Source organism: Pteronotus mesoamericanus, unplaced genomic scaffold (assembly GCF_021234165.1).
Source record: "Pteronotus mesoamericanus isolate MK-2021 breed Mesoamerican mustached bat unplaced genomic scaffold, CSHL_Meso_final scaffold_99, whole genome shotgun sequence".
Lineage (NCBI taxonomy): Eukaryota > Metazoa > Chordata > Mammalia > Chiroptera > Mormoopidae > Pteronotus > Pteronotus mesoamericanus.
This window is the reverse complement of record NW_026555330.1, coordinates 15,227,872-15,250,317: the sequence shown is the minus strand read 5'-3', so window position 1 is coordinate 15,250,317 and position 22,446 is coordinate 15,227,872. Positions and strand designations below refer to the sequence as shown.

Genomic DNA, 22,446 nt, shown 5'->3' with positions numbered 1-22,446 from the left:
GTCGGAGCGCAGTTGAGACTTTTCGCTCACCTTCAGGCCCGCGGGCGGACGGCACTCGGGCTGGCGGGAGTGGTTTTGCTTTGTTCTTTGAGGACGTGACCGTCGTAAATCCTTTTGTGCGGGGCACACCCGACTGAACGCTTCCTAAAGCTGGAAACTTTACCTGCTTTAGGTAAACAGGACTCAAGGTGAAGGAGACTAAAGGCGCAGGTACAAGATTCGCTGGTTCAGGTAGTTTTTGTCCAATGGCAGGCTACGTCACTAGCTTCTTTCTTGATAAATGTGTTCAGTCCCCAGGTATCTGCACGCCACTGCCCTGTTGTGTTCCTTCTCTAAAGAAACACCCAGGCAAAGGGCCAGCGGAATGGAGGCCTCACCGGCTCCGCACTGTCGATTTTTTGTTTTAAAAGAGAACTGACCCACGAAAAAGAGGTAACACTATTACACAGAGGGTCCCCACTTTGGCCGACTTCTTTTTCGGGATCTTGGCAACGTGACCCCGTTGAGAGGCGCTGGCAGCGAGACCCTCGGGAAAAACGAAACCAGCGGCCCCGCGCTGCCGCGCCCGGCGTGCTTGCGGGACCGCCGGACAGAGCCGCGCGGGGACCCGCCAGCTAGGATGCGTTCCCCACAAAGAGGCAACAGGAAAGGGTTGCCACTGTTCAGCCCAAGCTATTCCACGTTGTCCCCCAAAATAAAGCGAAACATAGCCACCTGTGCTGGGAATTAGGACTAAGTTTACCACTAAAAGCTTCTGTTGGGAGACTTTCCGGGTTGGATTACCCTTTGGTGACTTATTTTTGCAGTCTGTGTCAACCTTGGGAGAGAAAAATGTTCTCGTTTTTATTTCTCCTTTCAGAACAAAACAATTACAGCTCCCTCTGCTTTGAAATATGCATACCGACTCAAAAAGTAATTATGAAATGTTTAGTGCTGCAATTTGCCATCCACTGTTATTAACTTATAAACACAGGAAATTAAATGCGACATCGCGGATTTAACTGTTAATCATGCACGCACTGAGAAACCTGTCGCGGCACCATAGCCCATTCTCGCAGCGGACATTCTGGAATCAGAGTGATCCCACCCGGTAGGAAGCAGGCTTAAGAAGGCCTGTGTTCACGGAAAGCACCAATAGTAATAACTGAACAGAATCCTGCCTGTGGGGTTCTAGCAACATGCGACGGGGAACAACAGGCTTCTTTCTCCTCTGGTAGGAAGACTATAGATTGGAACAGGCCCACGTCAGGCGGCGGGTGTGAGCCGTTCAGGTCCCGACCAGTTCCCGTGGCTTCTCTGCCGCGCCCAGAAACACTAAGAGGAGCGAGGGAATAAATAAAATGCAGGGAAGTATTTCCATTTCAAAACAAAGGCTGCGAGAACGAGGTCCAAGAACAAGGACTTGAGGAATAAAAGAGCCGCGGAGAAAGTGGAGTCAGTGCGCCCGCCTGCCCGACGCCCCGAGATCCACACCCGGGCCGCTGTTACAATCACGCTTTCCCTTGCGTGGCCATAAAAGTGTCCGTGAACTATGTCTGCTGTCACGAATCTGAAGAGAACAACTTCCTGTGCTGTAACTGTCACCAAACCTGGCGTCTTTAACTAGTGAGGCGACTCAACAAGAAAACGCGTTGACGGGCTCCGGAGAAGCCGGGGGCTGTCATGGGGCCCGACGTCTCGGCCCTCACGTGCCGAGGAGGTCGGGCCCCGCGGCCACCGTCGGAGCCCCAACGGCCTGGCTGACGGACTCCTCGGAAAACCCCCCGACGGCGGGGGGACGGGGGGGGCGGCCTCTGACGAGTGGCCGTGGGCGCGACTCCACAGGCTCTGCACGTCACGGAAACACGCGCTTTCTCCACCCATGAGAGGGAACGACATTGTCCGCGCTGTCTCGGTTCACGGGGCTATTTCAGGAATCGAACGAGGTCGGGAAAGCGACCGCACCTCACGCACGCGCCTGGTGACAGCCTATTCGTACCCCTGACGGGCCCTTTTCTCACTCAATTCTCAGGCACGCCAGGGGACAGGGGCTATTATTATCTGTTTTAGAGACAAGCAAACTGCGACACAGAGATGTTAGGTAACTTGTCCAAGGAAGCCCAGCAGGAACGTGGCAAAGCCCCGAACACAGCCCACTGATTTCGGCTGCAGACCCCCGGCGGGCACTCCGAGGTCGACAGGAAGCTGTAGGCGGCAGCTCCCGAATCTGTTTTTCGCGTCTTATTTGGAAGATAAAATCAGAGCCACCCGCTGCCGGCCCCGAGAAAAACATGTGGGTACTTCAGGTCAACATTTGCCCAAGAAAAACACTCAGAGGCAGGATTCTAAATCATCTCCAAACAAAATAATCAAATTTAGAACAAAGGGAGGGGAGGAGAAAGGACAGACATTCCTGAGAAGGCCGAGGTCATGAAAATGCCATGAAAACACAGCGTGCGGGGGCAGCACTTGGGGGCGTGGCGTGTGAACCGGGCAGAGCGACCGCCCTGGAGATGCTCGCCCGGCCCCGGCCCACGGAGCAGGGCCAGACCCCCCAGGCCCGCGGCCAGCAGGCGAGCCAGAGCCAGGCCGCGCGCAGCCGCGGGCCTCGCGGAGGCAGGTGCAGCCACGCGGCCCGTCCCAGCCGCCGCTGCCGCCACGGCCCCGGGAAGGAGCAGAGCTGGCGCGGTGAGCAGGATCCTCGCGCCACAACCAGCTCGCGGGCGGCGAGCACCCGAGCTCCCTGGCGTTTCCCATCCTTTGCGACCCGTGTTCACGCTCGCCTGGGTGTCATGGGCCCCGGGACCCGATCCTGCCTTGTTGGCAGACGCTGACTGTGAGTCCCTCTCGTCACGAAAACAAAACCGAGGCGGCCCCTGGGAAGGCGGCCCGCGGTCCCCACGCTGTCACCGTCTCCACTGTGTGGGTTTTCCTAACGGCGTGGCTCTGCCCAGGGACGCGCTGCACCGGGGCTGCATCACCGGGGCTGCATCACTGTGGCCCCGGCCGCGGCCCAGCCCAGGAGCTGCCCCGCACCCCGCCCCGTGGGGTCCAGCGTTCTGCCCAGCCTCCCCTTAGACTCTCTCCAAGGGGCTGGGACGTGGCTCATGAAACAGCTGCTCCGACGCCGCACGGCTATCTTTTCAGGGAAAAGCCAAGTCTATGTCAGAAGCAGAAAGCAGATGGAGTGTCTCTACCAGCATCTGCGGCTCAGTTTAATAATTCATCCTCATCAAATACACAACATTCCAAGAGGAAAAGCCCTGTCTCCACTTGGCTGGGAAACGTTAGCGACAGGCCATGAAATCAGGAAGTGCTGCGGAGATGAAGCTGTTTGCCCGCTCAGCCTGCCCAGCTGCGCTCGCCCGCGGGCCCCTCCCGGTGGGCGCCGTCGGCGAGACCCCGACCGCGCCCTGAGTGCGCGCCCTGCGCCGCCTCCCGAATCTCACTTTCAAATCTCGTGACGTATCAGAAGGCGTCTGCAGTTGGCAGATGTGTACGAAGCTCCCCAAGACGCCTGCCCCGGTCACGCGCGCCCTAGAGGACGTCCCCGAGGGGCAGGGGATCTGAGGACTGTGATGGAGTGTCACCAGCACGACTCGGTTACCCAGCAGTTGGCCGCGAGTTCATCAAAAGATAGCGTGTCCTACGTGGGCCTGACCCAACCAGCCGCTCTGTCTAAAAAGTGGGGTGCGCTCCCGGCGGCCGGGGGACCGCAGTCAGCCCGTGCCGGGGCAGAATGGGCCCCATGGTGAGGCCTGGGAGGGGTCCCGGGCCCAGCCGGACACCAGCCAGCACACAGGGCCCTCTTTCCTGGAGCCTGAAGGGGACTCCCCTACCGGTGAGCTTGAGGGGGACCCCAGGTCACCAGGAGGTCACAGCCTGGCTGGCAACTGTGTGGCAGCCTCGCGAGACTGAGCAGCGGGCCCGCCAACCTGGGCCAGGGGCCGTCAGGGGGATGGTGCCCCGGAGTCGCCGTAGGCTGCCGGCTTGGTGGGCGTGTGCTACGCAGTGATAAAGACCTAATACAATAGTGCGAAAACACTATCTTCCTCTGTTGGTGTCACTCCAGAATGTCGGCGTGAGCGCGTCCACCAGGGCTGGAAGGGACCAGAGCCAACAAGAGCGAACCAGCAGTTACCACGTCACGACAGCCCAGCCACCCTGCCCCCCGGCCCGGCTCACGCGAAGCCTGACGCCACGGTACCTCGGTCCTCCAGTGCGTTGCCAGCAAGGTTGATGGTGTGCAGTCCTGAGCTGGGGTTGTGCGCCAGCGCGCTGGCCAGCTTCTGTGCAAAGTCTCTGCAAGGAAAGCACAGCGAGATGAAGTCGCACGGCTCGCCACGCGCCGACACCCGCAGCCAGAGCCGCTGAAGGGGGATCGGCAACGAGAGACGCTCCCTTCTGAGCACTGGCCTGCGCGGCGCCTGTTTGCTGGCACCCACTCTGCGCTGCGTGAGTGTAAGACCTCGTCTGAGAATCGGCAAAGTCACAGCCCAACACGGTTCGTTGTGATGGGCCGAACCCACATTCCGACTCAAGAAGAAAATGGGTAACTGCCCCGTTAAGACGCATTTCTGGGTGCTCTGAACAGCCCCCATGGGCCCCTGCATGGCTGAGAGCAGCGCCGGTGGACGCAAACCAACCGCTCTGGCCATCGAGTTTAACGGCCGCAACTGCTGGCACCACGTTCTCGCAGAAATCAGAGTGGCGGCCTCAGGGCTGCTTAACTGAAAGCAACACCCTGAGCGCTGTGACAAGGACGCTGCCAGCCTCCCCGCTGAGGAGCCCCAAAGTCTTTGTCCTCAGACCCGAGCTCTGCTGCGCCCCACACGGGCTGGGGCAGCAACCGCAGAACCACGAGGCGAAGACAGCGCAAGTGCAGGTCCGGGAGGGAGGCAGGCAGCCGGCAGGGACCGCAGCGAAGGCGTGAAACTACATGCAGCAGGTCCTGCGGCAACTGCTGAAACAGGTTAACGCAGCAGCTAGAATAGGAAGGATACTCTTCTAAGCACTTTGCGTACGCGAACTCGTTTATTCTCAGAGCTGTCATTTTAGAAGGAAGGTGCTAACGTTATCTCTGTTTCAAAGCTGACGAGACGGAGGCACAAAGATCTGAAACAGCCTGGCCGAGGCCACGGGGCGTCTGGCTCAGGGGCCCGGGCCCTTGACCGCTACACCACGCATGGCCCGAAATATCCTGTGACGCAACAGCAAACAGTGGTGTCAAATCCGCCCCTCTGTGGTCAGGATGGGGGTTCCAGGGACTTTCCCTTAGAAAACATGACAGTCTCTATGTGAGGAGCCTACTTTTCTTTACCTGTATATTAACTGTAGGGAAAATGGCAAAAAGTTCTAAAGCGACACATTCACACGTGCAGGAAAATACTCACGCTCTAAGTCCAGCGTTTTCCAACACCAGCTCTTCCAGTCGACTGGACCTGCTCACCACCCGCAAGATGTGTTCGCAGACGTCCGCGGACTGCAAGAGAACACGTTTGTTGACCGGGCCGTGCGTCCGCCGAAACCAAGCTCACGTCATCGCCACAACCTACGCAGCCGCCACGCTGCGGTCCCATCAGTCAATCACGCGTCCGTCCACCCATCAAACCCCGACTCGGCACCCGCCAGGATGCACCCTCATGACGGGGGTCGCGGGGGCACAATGACAGGAAGGACCCGTCCCTGCCGTCCAGAACGTGCCATCCAGCAGGGGAACCAGAGAAGAAAACACTCCGTGGAGGACGGAACAATCAGGTCCTTTGGGCGATGCTCTGGGCGCCCAGAGCCGCACCGCACCCAGTCCTGGGGGAACCAAAGGGAATTCCCAAAGGAAGGGACGAGCGAGACGGAGAAGAAAGACTACAAGGCAGCAACGGCGGTGATGGCGGTGATGGCGGTGATGGCGGTGACCGTGAGAATGTCCATTCGCTTCCCATACGGGTCTCAGTAACCCGCCAAGCAGTTACACCGCGCCGCCCGCTCATTCATTCAGCACACTAGCCTGGCACCCCTTCCATAAACCAACTTTTACTGAGTAGCTATTACGAGCCACACAACCGCCAGCCCCGGCTACCAATGAACGAGACAGGAGCTCCCGCTCTCTCCCAGTAACAGCTGCGCAGGAAGCTGAGGCCTTGACGGCCCCGTGACTGACCTGCGGTCGCACGGCCTTGTACCAAGAGTCAGAATCTGAACCCGGTGTCTGTCTCCAAGCCCACGCCCCTTCCTCCCACCTCGCTGGCGTGTGATGGGCCCCGTCGGCTCAGCCCCGAGCCCTACGGGCAGCGCCTTAGGTCACTCTCCCCAGGGACCCGTGGCCCGTGCCCCAGCCAAGGGCAAGCCCTCACAGTCCCCCGATGTACGTCTGAGCCCCAGCTCCACCTCTTCCCCACGATACACTTAAACTGCCCATCTCTGTGCCCGCTGAGAGCTGGCGGCTTGAATGCAAGAGCCCCCCAAAAACCCTCTGACGCCCCTCGTCCGAAAGTGGAGCAGAGGAAGCCAATGCTCGGGCGAGCGCGCGCCCACGCAGCGGCCCTGAACCCGCACAGGAGCTCTCGCAGGCCCTTAGCCTCACCAGCAAAACAGGCCGAGCCCTGGGCTCCCCCACACTTACGAAAACTAACCGATTCTACTTTGATTTCCTCCTGCTTACACGTCAACAGGTGCCCAAGCTCATCTGAAAACTCAGCGCTGCTATCGTAAGTCTGCCTGGTAACCGTTTCCTAAATGCTTAGGAGGGGAAGCTCCGTGGCGGGGGATGCAAACCAGGAACCTAACATCTGCTTCCTGCAGCTGGGCAGGCCTGACTCAAACCTTGTGCCAACAGAAGGCATGGGCGCAAAGCCCGCGCACCGGGTCTTTCCAGTCGTCAGCAGAATTGCCTGAGGCAGCTGAAAACACGAAGTGCTTCTCTAAAGCGTCTCGTGTTGCACAGCTCAGGAAATGTTAGCAAGAGCGCTTATAGGAAAACATCTCCCCAAGAAATACAGTGCACGCAGCTCACCAGTACGGTAGACAAACAAATGTATATTTGGTATAATTGCCAGGTGGTTGAGATCCAGCCTCGCCGAGTGCCGCACGCGGCGGCGTCAGGCACTCACCAGCTTCAGGTCCTTGGCAGACAGCTTCGTGAACCACTGGTTGTACTCCAGGGCCGCGATGATGGGGATTAGGTCCCTAGGGGCAGGAGCAACAGAACACGTGAGCCCGGGCTCCGACAGCAGCCGCGGTCCTGACCCCAAGGTCACCTGCCAACGTCCATTATTCCCATTCAAACACAACATCGGCTAAAACTATTTCAGCCGCTGGACAGCCGTTAAATTCTGTGTGATGTAAGCAGAATTCCTGAAAGCCGAAGTTAAGTGTGGGGACTCTCCTTCCTGTTTCCAGAGCGGAGAGGCTGGCAGCGGTGTCTGCCTGCACGGCCTGCCCGCTCTCAGAGCAGCCGCACGTCTAACTCCTCACGGGGGTCCTCGGGTCGCTCGTCGTGAGCTTTAACCACCACGTGTGTCCTGTGTCCTCTCGTCAGAGGATTTGTCTGCAAGGCCCGTGCCCCGGCTGACAGAGTGACGGCGGATGGCTCCCGGAGCTTAGCAAGCGCCCTAACGCTGCCGGGCACCCCCTTGCGGTCCTCGGAACCTGACTGTGTGGAAGGGACAGGCCAGGTGCACGTGCTCTTGGGATTCACACTCGCTCTCCAGCCCCGAAGGGCGTCTTTGCCTCCGACACCTGCTACCACCTGGCTTTCCAGCCTGATCTCCGGTCACCATGTCCCTCACTCAGCCTGCAGCCAAAAAGGCCACTGCTCTCCACTCGCCACACAGAAGCACATTCACTCCTTGAATGACCCATCTCTGCCGTGTCCGGCTACGAAAACCCACGCGTCGGCCAGCACCCGCATCCCAGACTGCCCTGCGCACGGGCCCCAGGCCCCCCGGCCAGCACACGGCCTGCATCTCTATTCCACATCCGTCTTACTGTCTTGGATGACCCTTTGCTACCCCAACCTCCGTCCCCCGCCACCCCAGGTTCATGTCCTTTGAAAACCAAGTCTCCCTCATTTCAGTTCTGTGGCTTCGGTGGGGCCGTCATCAGTTTTGCGCTCAGGGCGTGACAAGCAGCCAAGACTCAAACTTTTACTGAAACCGCAGAGAAAGGCGGAAAGAAAGGCGACTGGAAACGCAACGTTATGCCGCAGCTTCAGGGGGCCGGGCCCTGGCCTGGATCGCGTCGCCGATGCCTCAGACCGACCCAGGAGGCCGCATTCGGAATGATTCCTCAGATGCTGGGAACGCTCTTGTTGCTTCGGACATCGAAAACAAACAGCTACTCTTCGGGGACCATTTCGAAAAGGTAAAATGCCAAAACAAAAAAGTCTAAATTGCTTGTCAAATTCTTTGCTACTCTAGATTCTGGGCCATCTACCCAATTGGCCGTTCTCATGGCATCTTTCGGATCAGTTATGACATCATAGGCATTTACTGTCTCCAGTGGTGAGTTTTAGGCCAGGTCTCCCGCCCGGACCCAGCAGAGCTCCTCTCTGGAGCCTGGGCGCACTGGCCTCGGCCTTGAATTTATTTACGTCAAGGTCACAACGCCAAGCGTCCCTCAGGGGCCTGGTCCCAGGGGTTGCGGTTTTATTTCACTATCAGTGAGGCCGGAGGCGGCTACGATTTCCACAGGCATGTGGATTCCAGATCCATAAAGAAACTATGAACGAAGTCGTTTGTTAGGATTTCAGCATAAAATTTTCTCCTAGGAAAAAATCAGTTAAAAGAGAAGTACCTTTTACACACCGGCTCCATTACATCGGCCTGGGGAGCTGGTCTAGGAACCTGAGCATTAGATTGTTTCCGCAGTCGACGCCGGCGCGTTCTCGGACTGCACGCGCAGGCCCGCACAGGCGTCCCTGCCCCAAAGCATTCACAGTGACACACACACACTTGAAACTGCCCGTTGAAAGGCAGAGCCCGGAGAGGCTTAGATGCTCCTGATTCCCCCTTGTAAAGGGCTCTCTGGAGACGGGGCCCCTAGGGATCAGCAGGACAGGGGACCGGAGGCCCAGCTGGAGAGGGGGAGGGCAAGGAGGGGGCGCCCACCTGTGGTCCAGGTGGCTGAAGTCCTGCAAGTTCAGCTCCCGCGTGTCCTGTGTCAGGTAGATTGTATCCACGTCCTATTGGAAATACAATTCAGTCACGTAAACAGCCCAGGCCAATGACCAGGCAGCACGGGGGGTGTGGGGGCATCAGACAGTGACCCAGGCAACGGTCACCGAGCCAGGGAGGTGGTCAGCAAAAGTGAAAGGCAGGGACAAAGAGAAAGAAACAAGACAAAAAGCAAGAGTCTGTGAGCACGTGTGTGTGTGAGCGTGTGTGAGTGTGCACGCATGTGCATGAGTATTTGTGCATGTGTGAGCACATGTGTGCGCGTGCACGTGTGTGTGAGAGCGTGTGCACACGCGCTCACAGGCGCACTCACCCACTGCACTTCCTCCCTGTACGGGAGCCCCAGCCAGTCGCAAACGCAGGCGTACATCTGAGAAAACCCGCCTGGAACAGAAACAGACCTGTGACGGGGTTTCGGGGACGGGGTTTGGAGGCTCAGCTTGAAAGCCCCGGCAGGGCCGATGCCGGCGGGCGCGCGGCGGGACGCAGCGGCGCTTAAACGTGGGGCGCCCCGCCGGCCGCTCTGGCCGTGCTAATTACCCCTCCGAACCAGCCGCGCCGTTGCGGGGACACGCTAGGAACGGGCTGCGCCTCCCGGCTGGCGACCCCCGGCAGCCGCCTCCATTTGGCTTGAAGACGTGGGCTCACCGCAGGGGCCCTGCTCGGGCGCGGGCTGGCTGTCCCACCGGGCCTGCAGGCTGGCCAGGCGCTCCGCCGGCTCCATGGACACTCTCTTCAGGATCCTCCTGCAAGAGCGGCAGCGACAACAGAGCCCGTCACCCGCCACCCACCACCCGCCACGGTTTCGTAGAAATCGGTCCCGGGAGAGGCCTCTTTTAGAAACAAACGCGGCGTGGCTGCAGGGAGCCTCAGCGCCGGGACCGGGAAAGCCGAGTCCCTGCGGGCCCACGGCCCCGCCCCGCCCAGCGGAGCCACGCCCACCCCGGGGGCGTCAAATCCGCACCAGACGCAGGAAACCGGGGGGACCAGCGGCCCAGGGGCCGCGCACACAGCTCGCGACCCGACCTCAGGCCCAACTGCTCACACGAAAAAGTCTGAGTCCTTTAAATCCATTTACACGAACTGATTTATTTAAAATTCACTCCCAAGGCGCGTCTAGTGTCACCCAGCCGCGGGCCCCAGAGCAGCCCCTGCTTCCAAGGTGCGGGCCACGCCACGCCACGCCACGCCACGCCATGCCACGCCACGCCACAGCGCCCCCTGCCGCCGTCAAAAGGGAGGGGCTGCCACCGCCTGCTTCCCACAAACCCCTATTTCGCCCCTGTCTTCACAATAGCCTCGCCGTTTCATACTTCAGTCGGCTTCTGACTCCCCGGCGGGACTCCCCGAGCCACTTCTGCGCCAGCAGTAACGACACACTGACCTACCACACCCGTGCTCATGGCCAGCCGACCTTCACACGCCGCAGAGCGAAGAACAACGAAGCATGAAAGAGTCATGTGAGAAGGTGATATTCTGTCACCTGAAAAGGTGTTATTATCCCATTTAACAACAGCCAAAAAAAAAAAATCTAATTACAGCAATGCAATCAACTCCCATGTAAACATATAAGAGTCAAAATCATCAACTTGAAAGCAATCCCGCCCACATCTCCGTCTTCCCGGCTGGCAGCGTGGGCGTTTGTTCTGACGCGGCCGGGTGGCCGGCGGCCCGGGTCTCCCGTGAGGCTTCCAGGGCAGCCCTCAAGCAGTTTCCAGAGTTAACCGAATCCTCACAAAGCTGCACTCACAGCAGTGTTCTCCTTCCACAGCTGGGGACACTGAGGCATCGAGAAGTGAGTTTATTGCCGAGAGTCTCACCCCTGGAGGATCCGGCCCGTCTCACAGCCGCCAGTCCGACCTCGAGGCCCTCGTAACGTCCAGGACGCAGGGCTGTGGGACGGAATCTACCTTCTTCTAAAGGTCAGAAGCCCTCCCTGGCTCCCTAGTGCCTCTGCAGTTGGACCTCAGCCTTGTCGCCAGTCGTGTCTGCTGGGCTGGGCTGTGGCCGGCCCCCAACGCAGCTGCAGCTGCGCCTGCCCTCGCTCTGCGCTCCCAGTCACATTGCCGCGGCCATCCAACCACAGGATGCTGCTGGCTCACTGCCCCGGCCCGGCGACCACCCCTCTTTCCCGTTCCCCCATCACAGCCACGTGCTCTGCTGCCTCCCGTTCCGGATGCAAACAGGAAGCCCTGCAATTCCTCAAACACCTTTGCTGCATCTGGCCTCCCGGTTCCCGGGGAGCCACACCCACCTGTCCCTCCACAACCAGGTGCCCGCCTCGCCCTGCCCAGCCCTGCGCCTTGGGTCACAGCCACCTGTGCCCTGCACAGCACCACCCGCTGGACAGCCTCTGCCCTCGGCACGCCCAGCGCCCAGCACCACGGAGCAGGGTCCCCGGGCTCTGGGTTTCCACGGGGACCCTTCCCCGGCTCGCTCTGCAGCTCCTCTCCCTCACGCGACCTCCAAATCTTGGACTCCCCGTCTAGACGCTCCCCCTTCTAGGGGCACCACGTCACCGCCAGGCATCGGCCCAGGCTGACACTGCGGCTGTCACAGGCGCTGCACCCCCAGACCTGGGCCTTCCGTCTGAGCCCCAGCCTCGCCCCCGGCTGCTACCTGATGTCCCCCGCTGGATGAGCCAGATGTCAAGTCCGGCGTTCCCGGCGCACACGGCTGAGGCTCACTCCCCCTCCCCACACACCCGCCCTGCACTGCAGGCGGCCAGGCCCCCCGCCTCGGGGAGAGGGCTCGCTGCCCTGCCCAAACCCGCACCCGCCATCCCGAGTTCAAACACCTCACACACAGAAACAAAGCGCGATCGCCAAAACCGCCCAGGTGTGCCTCAGAGGACTGAGAGAAAAGGGAAAGAGGCTAATTATTAGGCTTAGTCTTTGTTTTGTTTTTTTTCTATTTAGGTTTCCTCTCAGTGATCGGAAAATGAAACCAAGGGAAACGAAGCTCGGTCCCTGTTCGGACTGCAGGCGACAGCCATGCACCCAGCTCTCGGCCCCGCGCCTGCGGAGAGCTGGGCGCAGAGCTCGCACGGGCAGTGGGGGGTGGGGCGCGAGTCCCCCCTCAGACGGGGACACGGGCCGAGGCAGGGAGGCCGCCCGCCGCCCCGGGACTCACACAGGCGACAGGCCGGGAAACGTCCTCCGCAGGCAGGAGCCCACGTGCGCCAGCACCTCACTCACGTCCTCGGGCGACGCCATCCGCAGGGACAGGCTGTACTTCTCGGTTTCCACAACCATCTGCAAGAGCGGGGGGCGGGGGGGGCAGCGCTAAGTCAGGACCCGTCGCTGTGATTTGTCGCCGTACGAGCGCGCGCTGTGCTCACACTGGGCCCACTAACACAAGCCCCGCGTCTCTGGGTGCTTTCCTGAAACAGCGCCAGCCGCTGCGGAGTCACCGGGCTGTGGGGGTCCAGGGCGGACAGGTGGTCGGAGGTGCCCCAGCATCGAAGCAGGTGGCACGACGGGGCCCAGCTGCGGATTGAGAGCCCGCCCTGCCCCGCCCCACCCCGCGCCGCGCGACTCGGGGTCAAGTTCCACAGTCACACACGACCCCTTTTCACCGAGGTTTTGTGTGGAGGGGGCGCCGGGCCAGCCCCGCCGCCCAGAGCGAGCGAGAAGCCCCCTCCGTGGGCGCCTCAGGCAACCTGGCGGGGACCTTGTTCGCTTTTTACACTTGTTTCAGAACAACAAACCTTATGACATATCTAAGTGAAACGGTAAAAGCTTTAGCCTGGTAACAAAGCAGCAATCCAACGCGTATAAAAGCTCCCCTTATCCCGCGAGGGGACCCCGGAAAGGGCTGTGCTAGCGGCAGCAGGTACTAGAGGCCTGTGCGGTGCAGCGCGCGCGAGCCGGCACACGCCACCGCTGCGGAGTTACGGCGGGCTCGCCCGGGTTGCCCCGCCAGGGCCGCGGCCGCAGCGCTGGCCCAGCGAGGCGGGGAGACCCGCCTCCCCCCGAGACAGGAAGCAGGTTGTGAAAGAGACAAGTCTGATTACGGACACATTTCAAATAAAAAGGGTCAACCTCCATCACTGAAAAATAAAATACTGTCGAGGAGCTCAAAAATATTCACACAAAATGCGCTCCCCGTGGGTCTTTACTGCCTCAGAAGACTGTCGCACTGTTACTTCCTCTTGGGACTTAATTTGTCCAAAACCGCACTGGGGGAACGAGCGTAGCACGCGACTAACCACATGGAGTGAACCCCAAAATGAAAGGTCGATTTAACATTTGAAAATCGATCAATGTAAATCATCACATTAACAAACATTTTTTTAAAAACACAATAATCTCCAGCAGACAGAAAAAAAAACCCTCTGGTAAAATCCAACACCGATTCCTGACAAAAACTCTCAGCAAAGTAGGAATTGAACACCCTCAACCAGACACAAGGCACCTACGAAAAACCCGCAGCTACGACCGCACCTCATGGGAAAGGTCCGGAAAGCTCCCTGCAGGTGAGGACAGAAGGGACATCCGTCCCCATCGCCTCTCCTCAGCCTCGTGCCGGCTGCTGCCCGCGCAAGGTGACGGGCTGAGGCGTGCGGTCACCTGCGGACACGCCGGGAGCCGGCCGGTCGCTGTTTCACAGACGCTGGCAGACCCAGCACTTGGCTATCGATGGCACAGCAGAGGCATCGTGCCCGCAAGGACGCCGCCGTCCCCCGCGCCCCACCGGGGACGTGGCCGGCTCAGGCCGAGGCCCGCACGCAGCCGGCTGCTTATGGGGAAGGAGCCACGAGCTTGCAGAGGTCCTGCCCCCGCGGTCAACGGTCCGTGCGGGTGTTCGGAGGGAAGCACTGCCTCACCTCTGGGGCCTGCCCACTGCTCTCGTGGCCCTGAGGACGCACATGGATTCACACCCAGACAGACAGACAGACAGGCGGGCGGGCGGGAGCTGAGAGACCTGCGAGGACCGTCCCCCACTGCAGCCGGGCGAGGAGAGGAGTAAACCGCGTCCCTACGGAGAGGGAGGGAGCAGCAGTGTGTGCCTCACACAGGACACGCCGTCCGTGGGAACGGGGGGCTCGCTATCAAAATGCCCCCGGGACGGACAGGTGAGAGGCGGCGCGGGAGCGTGGCCGGGAGCAGGGGCGCCGCGCAGCGCTCAGCCGCAGTCCGATGCCCGTGAGAGACGTGGGAAACTGAATTTTCAAGTCAGTGCCACTTACGATAGCATCCGAAACAGGGGAGACGCAGGAACCCACCTGTCAAAGGGTGTGTGTGACCTGTGCCCTGAAAGCTGCCCAGGACACGACCGAGCCACCGGGGCCTGCGCAGCGGGGCGGGGCCGCCTCCGGGGCCGGGTGCCCGTTCCCCCGGGGCGGCCCCGTGGGGACAAAGTAACCCGAGTCCTACTCCTGCCCCGCGTCCCGGGGCCAAGTCACCGCAACCGCTCTGCGCGGGCAGAGCCACGCCGAAGGGCCGACGCCTTCTGATTTCAAGTCCCCCTGTGACGCTGCAGTGATCCAGGCAGCGTCACGGGTCACAGAGGCAGACAAACACCGGAGGGACAGGGCTCCGAGTCCACGCACAGGCCAGCGTTTGCAGGAACAGCTGACCTTCGCGGAAAGCGCAAGCCCGTTTGGGGCGAAACAACAGTCCTCCCCACGAATGGCACCGGATACGTGGACGTCCCAGACACGCGCACAGAGAAGAGCAGAACCGAGCGCCGATGCAGCCCCACGGCGCTTGATGTGTATATGAAAATTACACCAAAACGGACCGTAGACCGAAACGTGTAACCTAAAACTACGAAACTCACCATAAAACATTCTGTGACCTTGGGTCACGCAAAGATTTATTCACTCTGACATAAAAAAAATAAAATAAAATAAAAAAATAAAAAAGCGCCACCCGTAGAAGAAAATATTGAGATATTAGACTTCATCAGAATTTGAAACGTCTGCTCTTGGAAAGGCACCGTAAGGAGAATGGAAAGCGAAGCCGAGACTGACAGAAAATAGGAGTAAATCATCTGATAAACCCCCGGATTCCGAGCGGACAACGCGCTCTTACAACTGTAAGAAAACAAGGACCTCGACTTAGAAACAGCAAGAGGTGTGAACCAATCCCTGATCGGACACCCGATGGCCAACAAGCCACAAAACGACGCTCAGCACCTTCCGCGACATGGGAAACACGGAAGGAAACCCCAACAGGGAGCCACACGCCCAAGAGAGCAGATCGCAGGGTGCAGGGGACACACCAGCACTGGGGTCGGTGGCAGGGACGGGGCCTCTCTCCCCGCCGGCGAGGACGGACAACAACAGGGCTGCCCTGGAAGGCGGCATGGCAGCCTCTTGAAAGGCCAAGCACGCGTCTGTTGTCCGCTGCAGCGGCCACATGCCTAGACATCACCCACAGGGGACGAGGGCCCGTGTCCAGTCAGACATGCACGTTGGTGTTCACAGCGGCCTTACTCAGAGCCCAAGACCAGAGGCAACCCGGGGGCCTGTGAGCGGGGGGGGGGGGGCCGGCGGGCAAGCGGCGAGAGAGCCCGGCGAGAGAGCCCGCCGACGGCGCCACGCGGCCGCGGAGAGGAGCGCACGACGGACGTGCGGCCGGGGAATGCGGCCTCGCCCCGGGGTCGCCGAGGAGGGAGGCAGACCGAAAGGGTGCACACTGTAGATTCCATTCTCGGAAACTTCTCGAAAAGGAAACCTCCTCTGGATCAGCTGGGAGCAGGGGCCTGCCGCTGAGGAGGGCAGGAGGGAGGGCGGGCAGGCGTCCGAGAGGCTTTGCGGGGACGGCCGTGTTCAGGGCGCTGATCGCGGGAACGGTTTCGTGGGGACCCGTGTGTCAAACCTACCCCTCTGCCGCTTCAGTGCCTGCGGGTTCCTTCTGGCTGCGTAAAGCCGGCTGCAGAAGCCTACCTCCCACGCAGACCGAAAACGCACCCAGGCCCCCGGGAAGCCCTGGCACAGTCCTGGCGTGGCAGCCAGGACGCTCCGGTGCCGCGGCTCGTAGGAAGCCCCTCGGGAGGGGCGCTCTCAGGGGAGGCCGCCGGCGGGGCGCTGAGGGGCCCCCCGCCCCCGGCAGCGGCGGAGAAGGTTTCCGTCTCAGAGCCCGCTGACCCGCCCGCACAGCCGGCTCAGAACCTCCCCGCCCTGCGTCCGCAGCCCTGCGGGCGCGGCGGCCAGGCTCCGGGGCGCACTCACCTGGGCGGGCCTGCTGCAGGTGATGCCGTGAATGTCCAAGTAGCTGAAGCTCAGCTCGAGCTGCAGTTGGGGGAGGAGAGGAGACAAAGACCTGCCGTGAGGATTTCAGAGCACAATTCAAGGTAAAAACACTGCCATGAGAAAGGCCGCCGCGGCCGAAGGCGGGCGGGCCTGCTGTCCCTTCGGCGCATCCCCAACGGGACAGCGCGTGTCCGGCTTCTTAAATGTCATCCTGAGACAAACACGGGGAAAGGTTCTCTATTTCTGCTCGGGTGTTTTACTCATTTAGAAATGAAAGTGTCACGTGAGCCTTCTAAACACACGTGTTTCTTTTACCTCAAACCTCTGCTTCAGTCACGTCACGGTGTCGTCGGCGTCCGTCTCCCTCCTGGCCGACCCCGGCCTCACCGGGCACACTCTGACCCCTGCCTGGGGTCACCCCTCCCTCCACCAGCTTCCATAAAGACGCGTATTTTAAATGGGTTTAGACAAATACCGTATTTAGGAATTTTCAGCCATGTTTAAACGAAACACAGAGTTGAATAAAAGTCTTTGCTCTCTCTGCATGTAGGTAAATGACTTATTTCCTTTTTAGTTCAGTAATAAAGGTTTCTTCCACTCTTCTCCTGTGACTGGCATTAATTTTCTTCAAACTACGTCCAGCCTCGCACTTTACGCCTGCTTTTCCTGGACGGCGGCCACTAATCTCTCGCCCGGTCCTGCAGCCTTTCGCCTACAGGCCACGGGGACGGAGTGGGGACCGACTCTTTGTCCTCACCTTCCACCCAGAAATGCAATGGGAGAAGACCGCCCGGAACCAGCCCACGGGCCCTCTGCTCTGCTCCTGGGGGTGGGGCCGCCCCGTCACGCGTGTGCGGGGTGCACCCGAGAAGGGGGCCCTGGCTGCCCGGGTCCAGGGCTCTGAGCACAGCGCTGGGGACAGGAGGCGGAGGGCAGGCCCGTCCCCGTGACCCGGACGGCCAGCCGGCGCGGGGAGGCCCACGGTGCCCGGGGCTGGGCGCACACGGCCGGGAGGCGCCTGCCCACCCTCGAGAGTCAAGCGCCGCGCTGGCCGCGCACGTGACGAGTAGAGCAGAGAGTTCCTCGCCCAGAGGCATCGGACCTAGACCTTTGGGTCCTCAGAGGTCATTTAAAGCAGGGGGCCATTTTCTGAAGAGTGCACGCGTCTGCCTTCATTTGTTTCTATCTACAACGTGCACGTACAACCTCGTGTGCCGGCCTTTGGTTTCGTGCCAAAGCTGCTGCTTGGGTTGAGCCCATGGCTGGCACGCCCCGCGCCCGCCGGCACTGGCACCTGGAGCCGCAGAGAAACGCAGCGCACCCGGCTTCCCGTCCGTCCCTGACAACCGGGGCGAACCCCAAGGCCTGGCCGGGCCCTCGGGGCCGGCGCCCATTCCACGGCCACGTTCCCCAGCCCCTCGGCCGCGACCCACTGCGCGGCCTTCAGCAGACCATGGTTTTTGAAGTTCACTCCTATCAACGCTCAGTCTTTCGGAGACCTGTCCCCTTTAGAAGCCATGATCCATGGCTCCGTGAGATGTCCTTGATGAGATACACATTGCAGCACAATTAGAAGGGCTCTGATTAGGTGTGGGAACGCATCCCACTGGGCAGGCGTGAGCGGGCGTGAGCGGGCGTGAGCGGGCGTGAGCGGGCACGCCCTCCCAACCCCGCAGCCGTGACAGGCCGCTGGCGCCGTCAGCACCGTCTCGCGTGGACAGCTCTGGCCGGCGTGGCGGGGGAGGGCCGCTGGGGGTCAGCTAAGAGGCTCCCCTGGCCTGAGGGCTGTCTCTGGGACCAGCAAAGTGCCCGGAGCCGGGGATGCATTGTGACATCCAGCCCAGCCTCACAGGCTTCCGGTCCGTCAAGCAAAGACGGGGTAGGAAGGCAATTGGGACGGAAGGAAGAGCCTTGGCAAAGGCCCCGAGGCCTTGTGAGCGCTGTCGCTGCTGGCCGAGCGGGAGGGGACCCCAGACACCTGGCGGCGGCAAGGCTGAGCCCGCTCTCGGCCCGTCCACGGCGGTTTTGACCAGGCCTTCGCTCTCGGGGCCCCGCACCCACCCCGGAGACAGCTCGCAGGCCGTCGCCAGGCGGGGGGAGGCAGGCGCCGCTGAGAGGCTGGGACGCGCAGGCGGCTGGGACCCCGGGGATGATTGAGAGGCAGAACCACGGCCACTGGTGATTGGGTAGAAGAGAGGAAGGAGTTTGCGCAAACCATCCCCACCGCTAGCTAGACCGTCCCATCCCACTGGCAGGACAGCAAATCCACACGCCACCACCTGGCTGTCTCATGCTCCGCACCGGCCCGGGCCCAGAGAACTTTCCGGCCCCGCCCCCCGGCCACACACTCGCGCACACATGCTCTGCACACCCTGGGCCCCCAGCTCCTCGCGGGGAGCCCTGTGCAGTTTCACCGGCAAACCTGCAAGCAGCGGCAGCCCTTTCCCTGGCTGACAATGGGGGGTGGGTATCCCTCCACCCAGCGTCTCTGCAGACCCCTCTGGCCTACCGGCCCCCCCATCCTGTCTCCCGACCCCTGGCAGAGTCGGGCCTCCCGGGGGGCGGCAAAGTTCTGTCCCTTCGCCGGCTGCGGCTGCGGAGCTCCCTGCTTTGTGATTAAACTCTGAGACAGACGCCTCTACTCCAGGCGTTCAACCGCACGGGGTGGGGGGAGGGGGCACGCTCAGCGACAAAAAGAGAAAAGAAAACGTGTTTAATTATTCAGCCCCCAGAGAAAAAAGAAACCCGTGCCCTCCCGCATCAGTGCCGGTGGCACACGGCTGTTCTGAATATAATCATTTCCCCAGAAAGCGAGCGTCACTGGCTGGTTTGCGCCCGGCCCCGGGGACCGCGGCACGTGGGGCGGGGACGGGACCCACACGCACGTCACCTTGTGAGGCGGGCGGTATCAGGACTCAGAGCACACGTCCCAGTGCCCCAGCCAGGCCGAGGGAAACCTCCAACACGGCCAGGCTGAGCCGGGCTTTCGCGCGGCAGGCAGGTGACCCCCCGACAGGAAACACACCTGCCACCGTGCGACAGCGTTGTGATTTAAGGTGGCGCCGTATCCGGGAGCCTCCTGCTCACAAGGCTGCCGGGCCGTTTTCTCAAGCCCGTGACATCCCCTTCTGCCGCCGACTCGTCCCCGGGGGACGGTCAGGGCACTTCCTTCTCTCCAGCCCCGGGAGCGCTGACAACAGGTGACGCGGTTCAACGTCACTCGCCCAGCCACTGACTTCACTTACGACACGCAGGCTCTCCTTGCATCATCGAAGGGGGCTGGGCCTGCGTCTCCCTCTCAGGGAAACGTCATAAAATGTGGCGTTTCTGTCATCAGAGAACATAGGCCTCGGGGACCTACGCCTTCGACTGGCAAACAGTGCGCCCCCTTTGCCACGCTCAGCAAAGATCCTGCAATGGTGTGCACAGTGCACATGTGTGTGTGTGTGCGCGCACATGTGTGTGGGTATGCATGTGGGGGCGCAGTGTGTGTGCATGTTGTGTGCTGTGCCACAGCATGTGCGCATGTACCTGCACATATGCAAGTGTGTGCTCTATGTAGTGCGACGTGTGTGTGCACATGTTTGTGGGTGTGGTGCAGTGTGTGCACGCATAGTGTGGTGTGCATGCATGTGTGCTCATGTGTGCGCGCTGTACTGTGTGCACATATCTGTGTATGGTGTGTGCGTAACCGTGTGTGCTTGTGTGGTGCTGTATGTGTGTGCCCACACGTTTGTGAGTGTGGTGCGCTGTGCATGCATGTGTGCACTGTACTATGTGTGCACGTCGGTACATGTGAGCATGGTGCATACATGTATGTGTGTGCTTGTGTGGTGCTCCGTGTGTGCACGTGTGCATGTGGTGCGGTGTGCACATGCGTGTGCACACGCCAGAAGGCAGGCCCGCGCCAGCACTTACCTTGGTGGGGACCCGCGCTGTGAGGAGGAAGGCACGGCATGACGTGAGCACCTGGAAGACAGAAGCAGCAGCGTGAGGGCGCGGTCGGCCTGCGGGGCTCTGCCACCCACGGGGCCCGATGGGGGCGTCGTGCGCAGCAGGACCCGTCCCTCCTGGCCTGCCCGTCCGTCTGTGCCTGCCTCTCCCCCTCACGTGTTGGCCTCCGCCCCTCTCTGCGCTCCCGCTTCGTGTCTGTCTGCCGGACTCCGCGTCTCCCCTCACCTGCCCCACCGTCCCCTCCGCCCTCCTCGCTGCCATCGCTGCCACTGCCCCCACCGGGCCCCACGGTCCCCTCATCCCCTTCCCTCTGGAGCCCCTGCCTGGGCTCGGCCCCCCTTTCCCAGCATCCTCTGCGCTCATCGCGTGACAGCCTGCAGGCCATTGACGCTGGTAGCACAACAGACGCCGGTCACAGGAGAAACACTGCCTTGCGGAGGGTGTTTCATTTGCAACAAAGTCACAGAGACACTCGAACAAAATGTGACAAAAACGACAGACAGCTTCGGATGTTATAGCACCAGCTATAACATCGGCAGTTCAGTGATCGCAAGGCGCCCCGCACACTCTAATAAACCCTGAAAGCGAATCTCTAAACAGGCACCCAAACAGCTGGCCCCGGCCACGAACGGGGGCGCAGGGCAGCTGGCCTTCCACCCTGCAGCCGTGTCCCTGGGGAGCAGCGCCCCCCACAGGACCAGCCCTGTCCCGAACAGTCAAACTGCGGCCCCCGAGGGGCCTCTGACCAAGTGGGCACGAAGTGGCCAGGAAGAGACGACCAACTCCAGGTTGTCCACGCGGTTCACCTTCCGAGCGAAGAGCAACTCCCTGACCATGCGCAGGTATGTGATGCCCTAACGCTCCCGTCTGCCCTACCGGCGGCCCGTGTGCCAACCCCCTCCCTGTAAAAGTATTTCCAAGGCACGCTCAGCGCACGGCGTCCCTCACAAGTGGGACACGGGCCAAAATTATGGGCTTGAAGAGAAAGCATCGTGAGGGGCCCAGGCTGCGAAGGCAGGGCCCCGGTTCCGGAGGGCAGCTGGCCCCAGGGGCGCCGGGGCTGTTCTCGGGGAGTTTGGAAGGGGGCGTGGCGGGAAGGTGGGACCCCAGGGCCCCAGCCCTTCCCGCGACGGTGGCCACTGTGGGCACAGCTGTACAGCCGCACGTGGACGCAGGAGTGAAAAACCCCACCCACTGACGCGCTGAGAGCTGTGCCTCCTCGTCGCTCTGCGCGCAGGGGGGCGGGAGCTGACACAGGGCTACACGCTTGGTGGGTCCCGAAGAACCCCCTCCCCGCCCCCGCCTGGCTGCTGGCCTCGGATCGGGGTGGGGGGAGCGGCTGAAAGCACATACACACACGGCCTCACGTGCACACACTCACTCCACGTGCATGCACACGCATGCACACACACATGTCCACACTCACATGCGCACGCAGACTCTCTCTCTCTCTCTCACACACACACACACACACACACACACACACACAGTGCTCCTAGCCAGTCCAGGGCACGTCACACGGGAAAGCTCCCGGTGCTCTGCATCCTCCCACACGAAACAACGCCTCGTTTTCGTGTGGTCTCTGGCCCCCAATTCCGTGGAAAACTGGGCCACCACCCTTCTCACGCACCTGTGTCATGAGTGGGAAGGCCTGCCGGGGACCAGCCACCTGTTTCTATAAATAAGCTTTTATTGGGACGCAGCCCCAGCGGGGGGTAAGGGGGCGTCCCCGGCGGCGCTCCCACGGCCGGGCGGAGCGGAGTGGACGCTGCGCAGAGCAACCGGAAACAGCCTAACTGGGATTTTTTTTTTTTTTTTAATTTAAAAAGCCTCAGCCTTGTCTTGGCTGCTGTGAATAACGCTACAGTGAACGTGGCGCACATATATCTTTAGAAAAATATGTTTTCCAATGCGTCAGGTAGCTACCCTGAAGAGGGGTTTCTGGGTGATACGGTGACTCTGTCCTGATTTTTGGAGGAGCCTCCGTACCGTTTCCCACAGCGGCTGCACCCGTCTGCATGCCCACGGGCCGCGCACGCACGCTCAGCCCGCGTGCCCTTCAGCGCACGCCTGGGTAGAGGAGTCATGGCGCCTGTCTCTGGCGGAAGGCTCCTCGCCTACAAGGAAGGGTGAGGCGCCACC

General features: G+C 61.0%; 1 protein-coding gene across 2 annotated transcripts in view; it reads right to left on the bottom strand.

Moving 5' to 3' along the window:
* CARMIL1 (capping protein regulator and myosin 1 linker 1) overlaps positions 1-22,446 on the bottom strand; it is a 138,929-nt gene that overhangs the window by 68,088 nt on the left and 48,395 nt on the right. For both annotated transcript variants that reach the window (XM_054564707.1, XM_054564708.1), the window contains exons 3-11: positions 20,269-20,319; positions 16,330-16,389; positions 12,282-12,403; positions 9,798-9,895; positions 9,463-9,533; positions 9,084-9,157; positions 7,086-7,161; positions 5,373-5,461; positions 4,187-4,281 (exon numbers count right to left, since the gene is read on the bottom strand). In XM_054564707.1, the coding sequence (XP_054420682.1) occupies positions 4,187-4,281; positions 5,373-5,461; positions 7,086-7,161; positions 9,084-9,157; positions 9,463-9,533; positions 9,798-9,895; positions 12,282-12,403; positions 16,330-16,389; positions 20,269-20,319 (736 nt within the window). The remainder of the gene's footprint in view (positions 1-4,186; positions 4,282-5,372; positions 5,462-7,085; positions 7,162-9,083; positions 9,158-9,462; positions 9,534-9,797; positions 9,896-12,281; positions 12,404-16,329; positions 16,390-20,268; positions 20,320-22,446) is intronic.